Source organism: Poecilia mexicana, unplaced genomic scaffold, assembly GCF_051168715.1.
Source record: "Poecilia mexicana isolate PSO_F unplaced genomic scaffold, ASM5116871v1 scaffold_3, whole genome shotgun sequence".
Lineage (NCBI taxonomy): Eukaryota > Metazoa > Chordata > Actinopteri > Cyprinodontiformes > Poeciliidae > Poecilia > Poecilia mexicana.
Window position 1 is genome coordinate 25,881,679 of NW_028263372.1, and position 18,511 is coordinate 25,900,189.

At 37.7% G+C, this 18,511-nt stretch overlaps 1 protein-coding gene and 1 long non-coding RNA gene across 2 annotated transcripts in view; both read right to left on the reverse strand.

Moving 5' to 3' along the window:
- kif26ba (kinesin family member 26Ba) overlaps positions 1-18,511 on the reverse strand; it is a 41,139-nt gene that overhangs the window by 7,055 nt on the left and 15,573 nt on the right. The window contains exons 7-18 of the mRNA XM_015010421.2: positions 17,657-17,849; positions 11,913-12,084; positions 10,045-10,383; positions 8,546-8,710; positions 8,177-8,294; positions 6,896-7,100; positions 6,695-6,796; positions 6,449-6,576; positions 3,390-3,569; positions 2,989-3,299; positions 1,517-2,177; positions 503-1,419 (exon numbers count right to left, since the gene is read on the reverse strand). Coding sequence (XP_014865907.2) covers positions 503-1,419; positions 1,517-2,177; positions 2,989-3,299; positions 3,390-3,569; positions 6,449-6,576; positions 6,695-6,796; positions 6,896-7,100; positions 8,177-8,294; positions 8,546-8,710; positions 10,045-10,383; positions 11,913-12,084; positions 17,657-17,849 — 3,491 coding nt within the window. The remainder of the gene's footprint in view (positions 1-502; positions 1,420-1,516; positions 2,178-2,988; positions 3,300-3,389; positions 3,570-6,448; positions 6,577-6,694; positions 6,797-6,895; positions 7,101-8,176; positions 8,295-8,545; positions 8,711-10,044; positions 10,384-11,912; positions 12,085-17,656; positions 17,850-18,511) is intronic.
- Positions 5,246-5,970, reverse strand: LOC148160256 (uncharacterized). The gene is made up of 2 exons (XR_015762540.1): positions 5,811-5,970; positions 5,246-5,422 (listed from the first exon to the last, which is right to left on the reverse strand). It is a non-coding gene; the product is annotated as an uncharacterized LOC148160256 (long non-coding RNA).

Below are 18,511 nucleotides of genomic sequence, written 5' to 3' on the forward strand. Positions count from 1 at the left end.
TGTTAGCCTAGAAACCTGTTTGGGAGGTTTAGATGCACAATTGGACTAACTCTAGACCACATAAAAACCTCAGTCTTGGTTCGGTTGAAGTGAAATCTGACACGGTATGAATGCATATGTGAACGCCAAGCAAACCGGAAGCCACTCCAAAAGCAGGAAGTAAACTATAGCGCAGGGCATTCTGGGTAAATATGACCAAAACAAACCAGCAAGTCTAGCTAGAGAAATGCCTTGTGGTCTTTTTTGTTACCAAAAACAAAAGGGAAATCCTACAACTGCTAAAATAATACTGTTGTTTCCTTCAGTAGTTCTTGGTGTAGCACCCCCCACAGGCAGGGAGGGAAACAAGTTTCTCCAAAGACTTTGGTTTGTTTGACACAGTGCAGCGTGAAAGAAAACTGCAACAGCAGAAAATGTAACAAATGTTGTAATTTTGGTCCCCAAAAGAGCCGAGCCAACTGGACAGTCAGGTGTGAAAACACCCTTAGAGGCAGTTCCTTACCTTTCCATTTGGGGGGAGGCTGGAGCTGCGGCTGCTAGTCTGGGTTAAAGACTTGGTGGAGAAGCTCAGAGTCTTGGTGCTGGATGCAGAGAGACTCCTAGATTTAGGACCGCTGGTCATAAGCAATTTACTGACTGCCGAGATCTTTGACTGGCCACTGCTCTTGGCTGGTGACTGTGGAGCACTGTTTGGACTACTGCCTCCACTGAAACTGGGACTGCTGGGGTTCCCAATGGGCGACGATACTGAGCCGGTCCGGGTGATGCTGCGACCAGTGCGAGGCATGGTGGAGTCCCCTCTGACTCCTCCTGCCCCCCTAAGGCTCTCACCTCTCTCCAGGGAAAAGCAGTCATAGTGGTGGGAGCCACTGTGCGAGCCGTGGACTCTGCCAAGGGAGTTTGTTCGGTTGGCCAGTTGTTCTAACTTGGCACTGAAGAGTCTGCTACTGTCAATGCTGGAACCGCGCTGTCTGGTGATCCCTGAATTATCTGTAGAGCTGCTTAGTGATGACACACCATGAGTGGGTTGGGGGAGAGGACTGGCTGCCCTGTTTCTCTGGTCAAGGCTGGACTTTCGTACTGGTGGAAGAGGTGGGATTCCTCCCTTCTTGTGGGAGAACAATCCCTGTTTTCCTTTGGATCCTAAGCGTTCAAGTGTGGCACGGGGACTGCAGGGTGTTGAATTGGTGACTCCAAGGTTGCGGTACTCTGTTCCACTTTCTAAGCCATCGTGGTGGTTGAGTCGGTGCCAGCCGCGGGGAAGACTCGCTGTGCGGTGGATATCTGGGCTGCAGATACCAGTCAAACATTCCCCTTGTACCGCAACAGTGATCATCTCACAACCGTCCACGACTCTCTTGAAGGAGTCTAGAGAGGAAACCACTTCACCGCCTAATCCAGAGCTACTGTGATCCCCACCTAAGGAGAGAGTTCACATGAAAATGAACTCAAATAATAAAGAAATAATACAAGCTAAATATATTTTGCTTGAGGACAATATCTGCTTGTTTCTTACCGTCCTTGCAAAAGTCCCTTCCATGGCTCTTTAAAGGCTCTACTTCCCTTTTTTCTGGCTTCACTTCACAGATAAGTTCTCTAGGCCTTCCTTCCTCCATTCCACGTTTCAACCAAGGGTCTTCAAAGTTGATCTCACTGGAGATGGAGGCTAAAATTTCAGCTTTAGCTTTCCCTGTGTCTTTCATTAAAGCCGTCTTTATTGGGGAGGAGAGGATTGTGGGCTCATGTATAATCATGGGTTTGACAACCATGCAAGGGTGAACACTTATTGTAGTCTTGAAAGGGGAAACATTTCCAGGCCCAGGCAGAATCTGAATGTTAGTTTTCGCCATAGATGGTGGCAGTTTTCTCTGCCTGTCTCTGTTTGGAGTCCCTTTATCCGACGCCTTCTCTGATAGAACCAGCTCTCCTTCCAGACTGCCTCTTCTTGAGCTTCCCCCGCTCCCACATCCATCCAAAACCTCAACTTCAAAGCTTTGCCTGGCTTCAGAATCAGCCAGTGCCTCCCCTTGCTGACTCTGAGACTGGCTGAAGCTGTGCAGAGACTGATCTGCTTCGCTGCACATGCTGAGATCGCTCATCCAAGAGGACATGGGTGATCCGGAGTTTGACATCCCTGTGGCTAAAGTTTCGCCAGTTCGCAACTTGGCCATCGCCACCTGCAACAGTGAGCAACACAGTCAGGCATCCAGAAATCCAACATGCAGTGATAAATGCTTTAGTTTACTACAGTGTCTGTCAATAGTATTCACGTCTTTTAGGCTTTTGTTACATTGCAACTACAAACAACTTCTTTGTATTTTATTGGGATATTATATCATACACACTCTGACAAAGTGATTTTTAAATGGAAGGAAATGTAAGTTTTACACAGACTGGAACTGTTACTCATTATTCTTTCTAAGGTAAATCTGGTACATGACTTTTAGATGGAGTTTTATTTCAACAACTGCTTTCCTTTTGCCACTGCTCTCTAAAACACTCCGAGTTGTGAAGTAAACAGTAAACATTTGATCTTTGCAGCCCCTCCAGAGTTACTATGGATCTCTTGGCTGCTTTTCTGATTAAAGTTATCTTTGCCCTGTGTCAGTTTTGGTAGCTTTGCAGTTTTGCTACATTGTTTCCATGTTCAGATGATGGATTGAATCATTTTCTATAAGATGTTGAAATGACTGTTTTAGAAGCTGGTTCACTTCTCCTCAGATCATTTCTGGAACTAATTGGCTAAAGTCATTGGTAAAAAATTAGAATACCACATATTTATTGCCTTTGACTTCAGTATTATGCACTACCTTGTGCTGGTCTATCCTGAAAAATGCTAATGATATACACTTTAGGTTGTTGTGACTAAACAACATTGTTTGCTTTAAATGCTTTAAAAGTTGAAGGATAACATGTGAATACTTTTGCAAAGCACTGTAAGTCTGCTTCAGCCCTCGCCAAAATAAAAAGCCAAACAGTCCCACCAACCTCTGCCATTGCCACCACATCCTTAACCCCAGTGTTTGCTGCAATTCCTGAAGACAGGTGGTAACTTTCCATTGCTCCATCTAAAGCAGCGTCACCGCTAATGCCGATGGGTTGAGGTTCTAAAGCGAGGGCAGCTTCAGAGCCACAGTCACTGTTAAAGCTGATGATGCTCACTGGACGACAGACCAAGCTCCGGTCTTCAACAAGACCTGTAGCAACAATGTCCTCTTCATCTCTGCAGGCTGTGGTGTAAACTACATCATCCTCCCCAGGGAGAAGAATCCCACTTCCTCCTACAGATGCTGCTGCAGCTAAGGTTTTGGAAGGAAGAGAAAAACTTAATGTTTCAAGCATATCCATCAGTCACTGGTGTCTAATGTTCATGTGGTATATGTCATTACCATCTTTGTGTGTGTCCAGAGGTATCGGTGGGACGTCGTCATCGCAGAGTGTCTCAGCTGAGCCCAGGCTGGCAGAGAGGGATGCGGTTGGCTCTCGGACTTGTGGGCTCATCCCTGCAGGAGAAGTCCTGGACAGCAGCGACTCTGTGGAGGAGCGGCCACTGTCTGCAGCCAAACTGTCTGCAGAGTCACAGGAGCACAGTTAGCATTGAAATTAAATCTGTTTTCCAAGTTCGGAAAGCATACATCGAAGTATTTGGGAACTCTGTTACATTTATCTGTTATAAGCTACTATTCAGAGATGGGTAGAGTACCCAAAAATTGGGCTCAAGTAGGAGTAGCACTACTTAAACATATTGTTATGTAAAAGTAAAAGTAGCTGTCTAAGAAATTACTAAAGAGTAAGAAAATGTCTGTGCCTCTATTAGATTCTGCACAGACATGTTAAAAAATTGCTACATCTCAGTCTAAACAGCATTACATTGCTTTGCTCTTCTGCATTTTTCTTTTTCCTACTTTGAAGTGGCCAGGAAGAGATATTGATATCTTGCTTTGCTTATTTTTATGTTTTGTTCTGTAAAGTTATCCTTAAAATAAAGTACTGCAAAAAGAGCAAGAAAGTATTTGGTAAAAAGGCTACTCAAATACTGGAAAACTGGTCAAAACATAAATTACTGAATATTTAAAAATTCAGTCAAAATACTTTATTCTTAATAAAATTCTTTCATTATAAAACTTTAGCAGAAACTGCAGGTGTGTGTCTGTGTCTGGTGAATTTTTGGTTAAATTAAGTTTGTTTTTCATTACTTGACTTTGCTCAGTGGGTAGAGTATCCAGAAATTTTACTCAAGTAATTGTAGTGATACTTCAAAGTTAAGTTACATAAGTAAACATAATTAATTACTACCCAATTCAGCTACTACTTATATGTAATGTGCTTTAAGCTTGAATAAAAAGAAAAAGGAAAAGATTTTGGGTATATGTCATACTCATGATTAAAATGCAATAAATTTATCTCACGGTGACATATTATCATCAGGTAATTTTCAAATGTTTAAGGAAATAATTATAATTTCAAATGTTTAAGGAAATTATATATATATATATATATATATATATATATATATATATATATATATATATATATATATATATATATATATAATGTGTAACCAGGTGAAAAATGGGTACCATTACTTGTAATATCTATTTTGTAAACCCTGTTTTGCTTTTATTTCACCTTCTGGTTGTAATTCTTATTTTTGTCAGCAGGTGGTGCTGCTGTTACAGAGAGGTCTAAAACTACCGGAAGTTGAAAAAAACTACCGGAAGTTGAAAAAAATCTCTCATTTATGTCCTCTCACGCATAGACATAATATAAGGATAGACGCCTCATGCCCCGCTGTCGCCTATTGTCGCTGACGAGATTTAGGGCGGCCATCTTGGAGCGGTATACCACTCCACTCGGTCCTATGTGTTTAACAGGCACAGTGACGGATCAGCGCATTTAATCGATCATAACACGCTTTTTTGTTACTGGAAACCTTATTCAAACAGCTATCAAAGCTACATTTATAAACAATTGTATTATTTAAGTATGTTATTTAAGTTATTTAAGTATTTAAATATGCTTAGTGGCTAAAACAATAGAATAGGAATGGAATATTCTGATATTGATGTATAAAGAGCATATTACAAAGCACACAGCCGTTCATAATTTATTTAATAAATTATTTAGTAATATCAATACATATTTAAATAACTATACAACACAAATAAAGATTCATAATGGCACAAATAAATAATTAATACTGAATTATATATATATATATATATATATATATATATATATATATATATATATATTTTTTTTTTTTTTTTTTTTTTTTTTTTTTTTTTTTGCCGACTTCTAGCTTCAGAGATTCAGCAGTTGAGATTAAGTCCAAAATCTGATGAGATCCATCCTGCTGCAGTGAATTCGTCTCTCTTTATAGATTTCTCCCTCTTCTTCCTCACATCGTGTCTTTATGAAACTTTCAAAACAAAAATGGAAGATTTGGGATGTATCTTACTAGTGAAAGAATTACATATAAATAATAGTCTTTACCACCTGTGTAAACTTTGCTGGTGAATGTTATAACACATAAGTTTTATAATATGTGTTATATTGTTTCATTTCTAATGCTCTTGTGTCATATAATCTAAGTCAATGTTAGAGAATAATTAATATTTTTAGATGTACAGAATCTCAGTTAGTCTTCATAGCGGGGCTGAACCCGTATTACACCGGGTTCAGATACCAGCTAGGCGAGATACCAGCTAATATTAGCTGGTATCTCGCCGGTGGACATAAATACAGTAAAGTAATATTCTAATATATAATATAATCACAATATATACACAATAATATGTCCATCTTACTTGTGAAATGCTGTCTGTGGAGCCCTCACATCAATAATCCATAGATCCGAACAATAATATCCCTCAGAGCTGAGGCATCGTCTATTGTTTTGATTGAGGAAAGTAGGAGTTTATACCGCTCTAAGATGGCCGCCGTATTTCCTGCGCCGGAGCAGCCAATGCGGCGTCTACCCTTATATTATGTCTATGCTCTCACGTTCTAACGGCTAAAACGGAAGAGAAAGAAAAGTTTGAGTCGAGACCTGTCGGAAAAAACGAGTTTATGGCCATATGAATGAAGAATCCAGATTTTCGGTAATTAATGTCTGAATTGACGTCATGTTTTAATGTTTGTCCTCTTTAGAGGCGCCACTGCCGTTTATTTTACTGTTGTAATTTAATTTTCTGTGTAGCCGCTTTGCTACATCTCGAGTGCTAACAATGCTGTTACTGCGCCATTAGTCGTTCCTAGTTAGGAGCTTTATGCTCGTATTTTACGTAACAAAAGACTATTTTCACTCCATATCTTGAACTTTTATTTTTGCCACTCAGAGAAAATTGTTCTTTTTGAGAATGAAGAACCCCTTTTATTTGAAGTTCTGTAAGCTCTATTAATCCCGGCTTCTTAAGTAAAATAAATAAAAAATACTAATAATTACTGTCAGAGGTCAAAGCCTCAGTGGCCTGGCCGTCCTGAGCCAGGCTGTGTGAGGACGGTGGGGGTGTTGATGGCATTACACCCTTCTGAGTGTACACCTTACATCGCTGTGATGGGGAAGATGGAGGCCTGGGACGGAAACAACGATAAAAAACAATTTTTCTATATTAGAAGCTGTTATTAAAGTACAGGAATGGATTAATGTGAAGATATTCAAATTATTGTTCCAGCGTAATTCATGCCCCACCTGTAGTCTGAGGTTTTTGTCAGGCTTGCGATGCCCAAGCGCGGCGACCCAAGAGGACGAGCCTTCCCCTCAATATTGCCAACCGCATTCAGATTCTCACGGCTTCAAAAGGAGACAGCTGAGGTCAGATATTCCCCCAAGAACAGCAGAAACAGCTAAATGTCAGAGTTGAGACAGCATACAGATGCCAGCGGCCCTCACCTGTCATGTAGCTGGGAGTTCTTGGCTTTGTGTAAGGGATTGGAGGTGACGATGCTGCTGCTCCCAGTTATGCTCCTGGTACTGGTAACCAGGGGGCATCCAGTGGCCTGAGCTAAACTGTGGATCATTGTTTGGGCGAGCTCTGCCTCCTCCACCACCTCCTTGATCTCTTGAAGCTGCTGGTCATTGCTTCTCCTCCTAGAGGCTGCTGGCAGAGGAGCAGGTAAATTAATATTTCAGTAAAAACTTTCATGTACAGACTCAAGAAACTAAGTTGGCAACATGTTCCCAGGGCCTCGCTTTCTGAAAAAACAAAACATTACTACAAAATTAAAATCAGGCGGTGGCGCCAAGATCCTCAAAGAAAATTTATTTTTGCACTAAATTTGTTGATATTTATCCAAGATGAATATGTTTGGTGGCAAATCATAAATAATTGGACAGGGAAATCATTTACCAATAATTTTATGCAATTTTTCAAGATGGTTGTAATGGAGAATACATTTTTGCACTAAAATTATCAGTAGTTTTAGCCAGTGGTGGGCACGGCTAACCAACCACTTACCACTAATTTACAGAACAAGATTTTGAGGTCCACCTACGCTAAGCAACTAACCACATAAAAAATTAGCGGAAGCTAGTGCTAAGCAGCTAAATAAGTTGAAAGTAATGCTAAACTGCTAACCACAAAAAATAGTGGAAGCTAACACTAAACTGCAGGTACATAAAAACTGGCAGATCAAGCTAACACTAAACTGCCAAACACAAAAAATTAGCAAAAGCTAATGCATCTAAAAAAATTAGTGATGCTAATGTTAACCATGAAGATCTCTGTCTCTGTCACACATCTTCACCTCCTGGTTGACAACTGGTGTGAGACTCACAAATAGGACGTTCCTCAGCTTCTGACTTTTCTACATATTAGTATCTAAAGTTGTATCAATAAGATTATTAAAGTACAAAATATATAATGTGACAAAAAGTGAAACTCATGAAAATTGGTAACATTTTATGTCAATAATTGGTTTAAAAGGCTCAAAATTGGCAGCCATCTTGCAAAATGGCAGTCATCCTGGAACTCATGGGGCTACATATGAACAACATACTGCCTGAGGGATGAGCATGCTAATTTTTATGCTTGTATCCACAAATGAAACATTTTTACAGTAACAAGCTGCACTATAAGGACAAAGAGAACTATTGTTTTGTTTTTTTACATGTTGCTTAGATGTTGGGAAGAGATATTAACTTAAATCTCAGGCAGTACATTGGTTAAATTACCTGTTTTGGGCTCGGCATCCAGCCCATCTGCAGAGCCTGGAGCAGACGAGGAAGGACACGACTCCTGCTTGGCACTTGGTTTGCTTGTGGGAATTTCTTCAAAGGGAAATTTTGCCACCTGGAGAAATGAAAAGAATAACTGCTTTAATATCAACCTGATTTTCTTTTCTACGTGATTTAGCTTTGAACATAAAAACAGTAGAACTGAAATATTATATTGAAATATTATATTGAACAAAATGGGCACACTGCATAGAACAATTTAAATCAAATATCTTTTAGTTGTAATGATTTATAGTTTAAGATAATCTTCATGATCTTTTCCTGTGTGCTTTTTTGGATTTTTTTATGATTGGAGGCATCTGTTACCTCCTCACTGCCGTCTATGCAGTCCAGTCTCTCCTGCAGCTCAGCGAAGGTGTTGCATTTGAGACATTCGGCTCCTTCCTCTGGAACTGGAGCCAATGGTTGACCAACCAGTGACTGGGAGGGCTGTGGCGGCACTGGGCCACTTGTCTGCTCGTCTGTCTGAGCCTGAAAGTAGAAAAGGAAACCTTTAAGTTATAAATACTCTAATGCTTCTTGGAATCGTTTTGTAATGGATTCAGATAATTAATACACTGTAATTCTGCTCAGACAGTTGAAATGAGATATTTTTCTGTAAATTACACAAATAACAAATCATGTTTAGGTCACTTAGGATTACCACAATTATTTCTATTTGCTAAATGCCAAAACAGTGAGAAGGTTTGTAAGCTTTCTTCAAAATGAGGTTACTGAGGTCAGGCCAGCTCCAAAGCCGTGACCTCAGTATTACTGAGTATTACAACCAGTTGTAATTAAGCCACTTCGTAACTAATTTGGTGGCTTTATCTGTAACTTTAAAGTCTGTAAGTTTCAGTATGTTAAAAAAAAACAACCTCTGGCTATGTCAAAAACTGATACTTAATGTTTATATTGTCACTTGTTCATATTTTATTGCTTTATATGTATTGTGTATTTGTATATGTAGTAAAACATTAAGTTGTATTATTTTAAATCACTGTCATTTCACTTTTTAAAAGCTTTTAGATGTACTGTTTAAAACGTGCTGCAAATTTGCACTAATCTATAAGCCGCTGCTGTTTTATTCAGTTTGTCTGTTAATATGTGTCTGTCTCTATCAAAGAAAACCTAATAAAATAAAAATGTGTAATTTCATTTTTTTTGCCTAAGCTTTAATGTACTTGCAAATGTATTGAAATGTTGCCTTGATATTTCTACACAATGATCTTTCCTCGTAAAATCATCTGTTTTGTTTAAATTTTAGTTTGATCAGACTTTAGGACATGTCTCCAAAAATTAAAGTCTTTATCATGCAGTGCTTTGGGAACTGGAATCTCATGTTTCTTTTGGTGTGATGGATTCTTGCTAGCTGATTGTTGGTGTCAGGCAGTACATTGCCTCTACACAATGTTTTTTGCTTTTATTTGCACATTTTGCATCAAAATACATTAATTTCTGGGACACAATCTGTCAACTTGTACCTAAGAAGCAATAAGATGTGGAAGTCTGAAATAACTTCGTTTCATTTTCTCCCCCATGTCTCTCAAGGAGGAAGTAGTTTTGAGGTGTTGCCTCCATTTTGCACACACATTGTGAATGAACCAGTCAAAAGTTTACATCATCAGTATGTAAATTTATAACTTGAGTTACATTGAATCACAGTGTAATATTTTTTCCATAAGTCTTTTTCATTCTGACATTTAGCAACTATAAAGAAGTTTGGTAATCCTGACTGAACTAAAGCAGGAAGATTTTCATCTGATTATGTGAATTATGTTTTTGCCTTACATTTGGTTTCAGGTGGATTGACCTTGACCCCTGACCTTGTTCTGGACTCCAGCTGGTGGACCTTGCCCTTGTATCTGATGCTGCTCAGGTGTTTTTCCTCGGAGCAAAGCTGGGACAATCGGGACGAACTCCGGCGGCCCCTCGTTGTCCGTCAGCTCTCTGTCCGACACCGCCGCCCCGTTTGGGCCCACGTAGATCACCGTGTCGCAGGACTGCTCGCTGCTGGAGTACTCGTCCGGGTCGCTGGATAGCCTCAGCAGCGGCAGTTCGGAGTCGGCGTCGCCTCGGTGATGGAAAGGTCGCAGGTGGGTTGGACGACGCATACGACCCTCCTCACAGGAGCTTTCTCCTCCAGAGGAACTCGACGTATACTGCTGCAAAAAGACAGTGAAGAAGGTAATTCAAACGTTTTACCTTTTTTTCTTATTTTAATTGATAACCCGACATACAGTTTCTTGTTTCAAAGTAATTTTAAAAGTAATAATTTCAAAATTCAAAACTACAACAGGTTTGTGTAAAACTAGTCTCATCTTTTAAATTGTTGCACAACTTTCTTACAGGGAAATTGACCCAATATCTTCAAAGTTGCTATTTAGATACATTTTTTAAATATAATCTAAAGTTGTGACATTTTTTTTGTTTATTGGCTCAATAATAAACTAAGCATGAAAGAACATATTGAAATAAGCCAAATATTCACATTTTTGTAGAAAAGAGATCTGTAGATCGTTGCAGATCTAAAACATAAGAAGGGTCAGACATACGGTTCCCAAATTATCTGGTTGTTAGAACAAGACGCTTCTGAGTAAAAGTGACGGAGAATGAGAAATAATCAGTGTTGTACCTAACATTTGTTTTTGTTTTAATTGGACTTTTTCCATGAAAATGCCACCTTTAAAGGGACATTATGACAATGCTGCATAATATCAAGAACAATTTAAAAAGAAATTTGACTTCACATCAAACTTCAACATCAGGCGGCTTGTAACTGGTGATAAAAATGAGGTTTTGACCAGGCAACAGTTAACACGTCTGTCAGTACGATAAACGGCAGACAACCTGTCAAGCTAAACAGCTAATATTAACTTGTAAGGCTCCATCTGACATGTTTCTCTCTTAGAGTGTAATCTGAACACATTTTATAGTTATTGTCTAGCTATAAAAGTTATAACAATATGCAGCACTATTTTAACAGCAATAATAGTTTTAAAAATCAAATCAATTAGCTTTTTAAAAATTATTTTAAAAGTCTAAATTAAGAGGATCTAAAGTCAAATTCCTTCCTTGGTGAATAAAGCTTATTCTGACTCAGCTTTTGTGATATTTTTTAAGACAGAATACTAATGTTATAACTGCTGATAAAATAATGTTGCATACGATAATAATGAAAAGTATTGAGCTTAATAAAATACATTTAAGCAGTTAAATCTATGAGCTCATGCTGTATTTTAAATTTATATTTAGAAAATAAATAAAGCAATCATCAATAAATTAGTCAATATATAATGACTCATCATAAACATAAAGACCAGAATTTAGATGTTATTTAAGATTCTGTTACAATATTTCACATCTGAAATGTTGTTTTTAATGCCATTCTGTTTAACCGTTTCTGCCTTTCTTAGCATTCCTGAAAAAACTGATCATAAAAGAGAAACGATGTAATAAACCGCATCTGTTGTAACTCTGTGAATACGCTTTATGTTTCTGAGATAACTCTATTTTAGCCGCCCTGCAGGGATTTCTAAGAATAAAACATGCAGCCAGTATTACAATAACAGTTCAGGAGAGTGCGCCGTCAGTTACAAGTACTTTATTTTCCTGGTTGTGTCGTAGCCAGACATTAACACGCCGTGTTGAATTTGCGGTTTAATTTTAGTCAGAAGGAAAACATCAAACTCACCACAGTTACTTTAGTTTTCTTCTTTTTCATGCGGAGGACGCGTGAAGCAATCTGGATGGTGGAGAGGGTTTCGGAGAAATCTCTCGGCGAGGCGGAGATGTGAGCAATCATGGTGGTCCTGCAGTTCATGTTGCCTAGCGACTCCCTTAGCAACATGGTCAGCTTGCTGTCCCTGGTTACACGTATAGATGAGACGTGAGCAGTGAAGACAGGTTTGAAGTGCATACATGTGTTCGACGTGACTGAGTGGGTTTTCAAACAGAAAGCCTTGTTTGTCTGACAGATTGGAGTAATTACAGCTCCTTGAGAAAGTGTTCACTCCTCTTGGACTTTTCAGAATCTCAAGTTTCCGATTTATTTGTGTGTCAGTGCGTAAGGAGTGTAGTGCAGTTTGATCTGTTTGACTAGGAAAGAGGCATTTATGCACCAAACAGTCAAAATAAATTTAGACTTTCCAGGAAATATTTTTTTTACAACTAAAGACCTGAAAAGTCTACAATGTGTCCTCCTGATTCAGTATTTTGTAAAACCACCTTAAAACACAGTTACAGCTTCAGGTTTTTTGGGTTTTGGGTTTTTTTCTGTATGAAATTTTTATATTAGGAAACTGACATTTTTGCTTCAGGTCTGGACTTTGAGCCATTCTGACTAATGAACCTGCTATTATTAGTAGAGATGCACAATATTGGGTTTTTGGTCGATATCCGATATGCCGATATACTAAAACTCATTTGGCCAATAACCGATACCAATAACACATGCTAAAAGGAGGCTGAAGACGATGCAACACTTTCAACTTGTGTTATGTTTAATGTCAAATTTATTCATGACTCCTGCTCTCTCTAAGACAAAGACACTCAAACAGTTCAGATCTGACGTTGTGCTTTGCTGCAGGCTTCATTGTCACTGGTTTGTCATATAAAAACAACGCCTTTTACACCTGTGAGTTATTTTGACGGACTGGCCGATGTCCGATATTAAAGCTAATATTGGTCGATACCAATATCATGCCGATAATAATGTGCATCCATAATTATTACTGTAGCTCTGATTATGACTGGGGTAATTTCTAAAGGTGAATCTCAAGTCATCTGCAGGTTTTTCCATCTATTTCCTGCTCCTGCTTAAGAAAAGCATCCCACAGCATGATGCTGCCATATTGCCCAGTGTTTATTTTCTTCCATACTATTAATTATACTTACTGACTTACATTTGTCCTGTCTTCACATTCAGCTATTTGTGTTTATATCAAAAGGAATGTAAACATTTCAAGCAGTGTGAATACTTTTGCGAGGCACTGTGCTTTTCGCAAATTTAAATATTTGTCAAAAATATATATTTAAAAAAAAAACAGCTAATTTGTTACAAAAGTAAAAGAAAGGCTGTCAGGAAACTCTGTTTAGATCTTATACAGTCTAACATTAGAGTCTTGTGAGAGGTTTACATTAACAGATGGTGGGAAGTAAAACTAGGCTGTGTGTTTAAGAGAAGACTTTCTCCTGGGTGGGCCGCTGTAATCATTTATATCTCAGATCTGTGTGTGCAGCAGCAGGTTGACAGAGAACAGCTCCTCTGTGTCCCGTTAACTCATGCTGTTGTCCTTTTTCTTTTTTTATAAAAAAACACAGCCTGCAGTCATGTGTACATTCACAGACACACACACAAATTATGCACACACTCCTACCCTGACCTCCTCTTTTTCATCACTGCTCTCTTCCTCTCCTCTTCTGCCGTGGGCTTCAGCAAACCCTCCTCTCCCTCCTTAAATCTGCCTCTATCTCTGCGTCGCTCCCTGAGATTAATGTAGGTAAACTCATGACTCATGAAGTATTCATTTGGATATTAATTCAAGTGCTGAGCTTGTTGGATTAGATCGCAGCGCTCAGTTTCTGCTAAATCTATAACTAGATCTTCTCTAGGAAAGAAAACTTTCGACCTGTGAAATTATGATCTTCGTGGGTGAACTATCAATAATCAGTCTAGCATTTTAAATCCCAGAGCATCACGTTTTGCATAGGGTTAAAATCAAGATCAATCCATCTATTGTCTGTATGTGTTTATCGGTGCAGGGTCACAGAAAGGCTGCATCTCTCTAAACTGCCCTTAACACTGAGGGCAATTAACCTAAGAAATTTTGGGCAGTAAGTAGAAGCCAAAGCATGAGAAAGAGCCCACGCTTGGCGCTCAGCATGCAGATGCATCCCCGCATGGGATCCACACTGTAAAACATTTCACTTAGTTGTGTCTACTGTCTTCTGCTCTTTAAGCCAAATAAATTTAATGAGTTTTAGATTTTGAACCTAAATGTGAGTTTGTGAAAGATAAACTTACATCAGTAGGTTGTGTTAACTTTTATATTAAGAGTTAAAAGAGTTTTTAGGTTGGCACTTAAAAACTGAAAGAAGAAAAAGACGGGAGTGGGAACTATTTCCCAGAATGCTTAGCGGCTGTTTTTGTATCCTGAGAAGGAAGTGTGTTACGTTGATCTGACTCTTGTGTTGTTAAGGTAAATGTTTATTTTAATGCTTGAGGATAATGTCCTGTTCACACTAAATGTTTCTGAAAAAGATGCAGTGCTTTCAGAAATCAAATAATGTAAATAAAACCAGTTCATATTCATTTAAAAACAGCAACACTAATGTTTTAACTCAGGAAGAGATCAGAAATCTACATTTGGTGGAATAACCAGGAGGTTTTCAATGGGGTTCAGTGCAGTGGAGTTTTGCTGTATTTAGACATTTTTCCAATGTTATAAGTTTAAAAATCTATTAGTGGAATAAATACGTTTTAAAAAATCTGTATTTATGAATCATTGACTTCAAACAAGCTCTTCTATGTTGCTGAAAAGTTGATTTCTAAGTTAAAACACTCAAAATGAGACAAAACGAAAATATTTGCACTAGAAACTTAAAAAAAAAAACTTTGCTTGAATAAATACCAAACACATCAAATAATGTTTTTTCCAATTTCCACTCAAAATTGTAACTGTACATTTCTATTTTTCATGGTTGTAATTCATATATACAGTCTGTGATTACTTCTAAAATGTGATGAATAATTTTTGACTTCTTGTTCTCTTTCCTCCATCTTCAGCCAGCTCTGCCATCACCAAGTTATTTTCAGCCAGAAAACCGCTCCTCTCTGCATGTGTTATTCTTTTTCGGCCTCTCCATGTAAACCCTTAGAGAGAGCAGAGTGTGAAAATCAATACTCCGAGCAGCCGGTCTGGAACCTATGGCTTTGCCAAAAAAATATCTGAAATCATGTTTTTTGCCACTATGACGCTCGTTCTGAACTTCTGCAAATCCCCTCGGCCATTTCCTCATGCCCAAGCGCCTCGAGTTTCTGCCATGTGCCTGCATGATCGCACAAACCAAGAGCAGCAATGAGCAGCCATGCAAATCACAGCAGATACATGAGGTGGAGTGCCTGATCATACACTGTAAAACATTTGAGTGGCTGCAGCGGTCACTGACGGTTGTTAAATTAGCATTTTTAAAGCTTCTACTTAAGGAATGCTCTTAAGTTTTTTTTTTAAAAAAAGGAGAAAAAGATTTTAGCCTGTGTTGTTGAATTACTTATTCTGTGACATTTCTTGTCTTTTGAGTAAAGATTTTATAAGTCAGTAAAGCTACTACACTGTAAAACATTTGAAGGTGGTTTAACTTGGAAATGAAAATCCACCTGCTGAAAATGCAACTTAAGTCAACAAGAAAATTGTTTTGGTTTTTACTCAATTAAAGTTCATGAAGTTGATTTAACAACAAGAGACAGGTTGTCTAAAAAATGTTTTAAGTTCATTAATCTTGAATTGTGAGTTTTAACTTAATGCTGCAATTTAAACCAAATAATTATTTCACAATATGTAAGAAAAAACAGCCCTCACCTGGTTAAAGAGCTACATTTCTCTATTATTAAGTTAAAATAAGTACTATTTTACTTTATAATAATTTAAATTCTTGATGGGGTTAGGGTTAACAAGAATTGAATGAACAAAATTTTATTAAACATTACAATGAATTCAGGTCAGAAACTGGACATTATCCTCAAGATTTAAAATAAACATTGTCTTAATAAAACACAGGAGACAGATCAACGTGACACACTTCCATCTCAGGACACAAAAACAGTCGCTAAGCATTCTGGGAAATAGTTCCCCTTCCTGTCCTTTTCTTCTTTCAGTTTTTTAAGTGCCAACCTAAAAACTCAAGTTTATTAACTCTTGGAGGTTTGACAAAATTAATAAGTTAACACTGTAATAATAACTACTGTAAGTTTATCTTTCACAAACTCACATTTAGATTCAAAACCTAAATGTTTTGAACCTAAATATTTAGGTTTAGGTTAAATTTATTTGACTTAGAGAGCATAAGACAGTAAAAGCTGCTCAAATGTTTTATACACAGTCAAACTGTCGCACATCGATTATTGGAATATACTATTGATTAATAACACAAATAATCCACTGATCAGCTCAAAGTGTAGGCAAAGATCAACCATCAGTTCACCAAAGACGTCAAGTGAATATCATCAAGGATCTTTGATGCTTTATATAACTTAACAATAGATATCTTTTGTAATTGCTTATAGATTTAGATTTTTTTAATGTGATAGTTTAATCAAACTGTCATAAACATGACATAACACCTCATGAAGGAGTCTTCATGAATGTTTATGATTGTTTATTCTGTAAATAAAGACACTTTTAATACTAATTTGCATTAAAAATTGCATTAAAGGTCAATTAAATGTGTCGTTATTTACTGAATGACACTTCATAATAACAGTGTCTCAATTTAAAGAGAATAATGTAACTATGAAGAGCTATGTGAGTGAACAGCCTTTTGAAAAGGAGATGTTGTATAAATGATGATGCATGGCCTTTAAAATAATCAGTTTCTGACTCCAGTCTGAGTCACCAGGCGAAGCTCTGTGTGCCTCTTCAGTGCTTATATAAGCATTAGGTTGTTTTGCAATGTAAATTCAAAAGACAGAGATTAAATTAACCTTGCAAAAAAAACAAAACAGATGCACAACTTTAAAAGATAAAAGAAACGAGAGAAGTAAAAAGTTCACCTGAATATTTATGGCTTCACAATCAGCTGCTTCAGGATATTAAAATCAATACATAAAATAAATTTTCCAGCTATTTTTCTACATTTATTATCAAATATTTCTGATTTAATTGTTTATCCTTTCTATTAATTTTTATTTTTCAGTAATATTATGAAATAATATTTGCAGCACAAATGTTTTTTTGTTTGTCTGTTTTCTTTGCATTATTCCTTCTTTCTGGATACCAGGAAGGGGAATGTCAGTTGTTTCCTAATTTTCAACAATCTCATATTCAAGTTAATTCTGTTTCAACATTTTTTTTTATTATCTTCCTTTTTCTCTCTCTACAACTTTTTAGCTCAGGTTACAATTTATTATCTCCCCTTTCTCATCTTTGCTGGTCTGTAAACCAGAATATTTATGAATATGGAGGAGCATCTGTTGTTGTTTAAAATGTTAAGTTCCCCAAACCTGAAGCATCTATAGGAACGTCTTCTCTGCTCTCCTCCTCTCTTCCCGTCCTCCTACTCAGTCTTTGCCTCACTCCTCGCCACATTTATCTCACATTTGGTAATTTGGCCTCTTCTTCTCTCCTCTTCAGGATCCAATCAGTTCATCTTTGCACTCTTCCTCTCTGCACTCCCCGCCCACACACACACACACACACACACACACACACCCCAACCTACTTGTAGGGAATGTGTTTGCTGCCGTTGACCAGGGCCAGAATCACGTTCCCGAGGGCGGACAGGGAAAGGCACAGAGGAGCTGAGCTTGGTGAAGAGCTTTCTCTGCTTTTCCCGCCGCCGCCTCCTCCTCCCAGGGCTTTAGCATCACAGCTCCCCAGGTCCAGCAGGTGGAGGCGACTACGACCTCCTGACACTGAAATGTGTGAAAAGCAGGTCAGTAAAAGCAGAGGAAGAAACAAATTGGAAATAAACTGAATTCAAGGTATCTGTAGGTTTCAGCAAGTAAAATTTAAGACTTTTTTAGACCTTTTATTGCCACTTTGAATTAAATTTAAGACTGAAAAATCTATAAATATAGAGGATGGTTGAGGGTACTTAATACATTATGATCAAGCATAATAAGAATTGTGACACTGGATTGTTTCCCCCTAGCTAGCAAGCTAGCTAGCTAACAAGGATATATATTAGCAGCTAGTTGCCTCAAAAGCCTCAAACTTTTGGCTGACAGAAAAGTCCTGCAAGAAAAAAAAAACTACATTGATAACTAGGATCAATTTTGATAATTACAACAAATTGGAATGCATGTATAATTAAATATTTTTGTAAAATGTGTTGAGAAGACATGCATTGTGAATTAACACATTATTAAACTGAATTGAATTAAACTGAATAGCCCTGCCACTATAAAATTTAAGACTTATAATTAAAATATTTAAGGCCAACTTACATTTCCTTAATGAATTTAAGACATTCATGGCCTTAATTTTAGACATACAAGTTTAAGACTTTTTAAGGATGTGTGGTCACCCTGGAATTGAAATGTTTTTATTCTAATAAGATAGTAACTACATACTA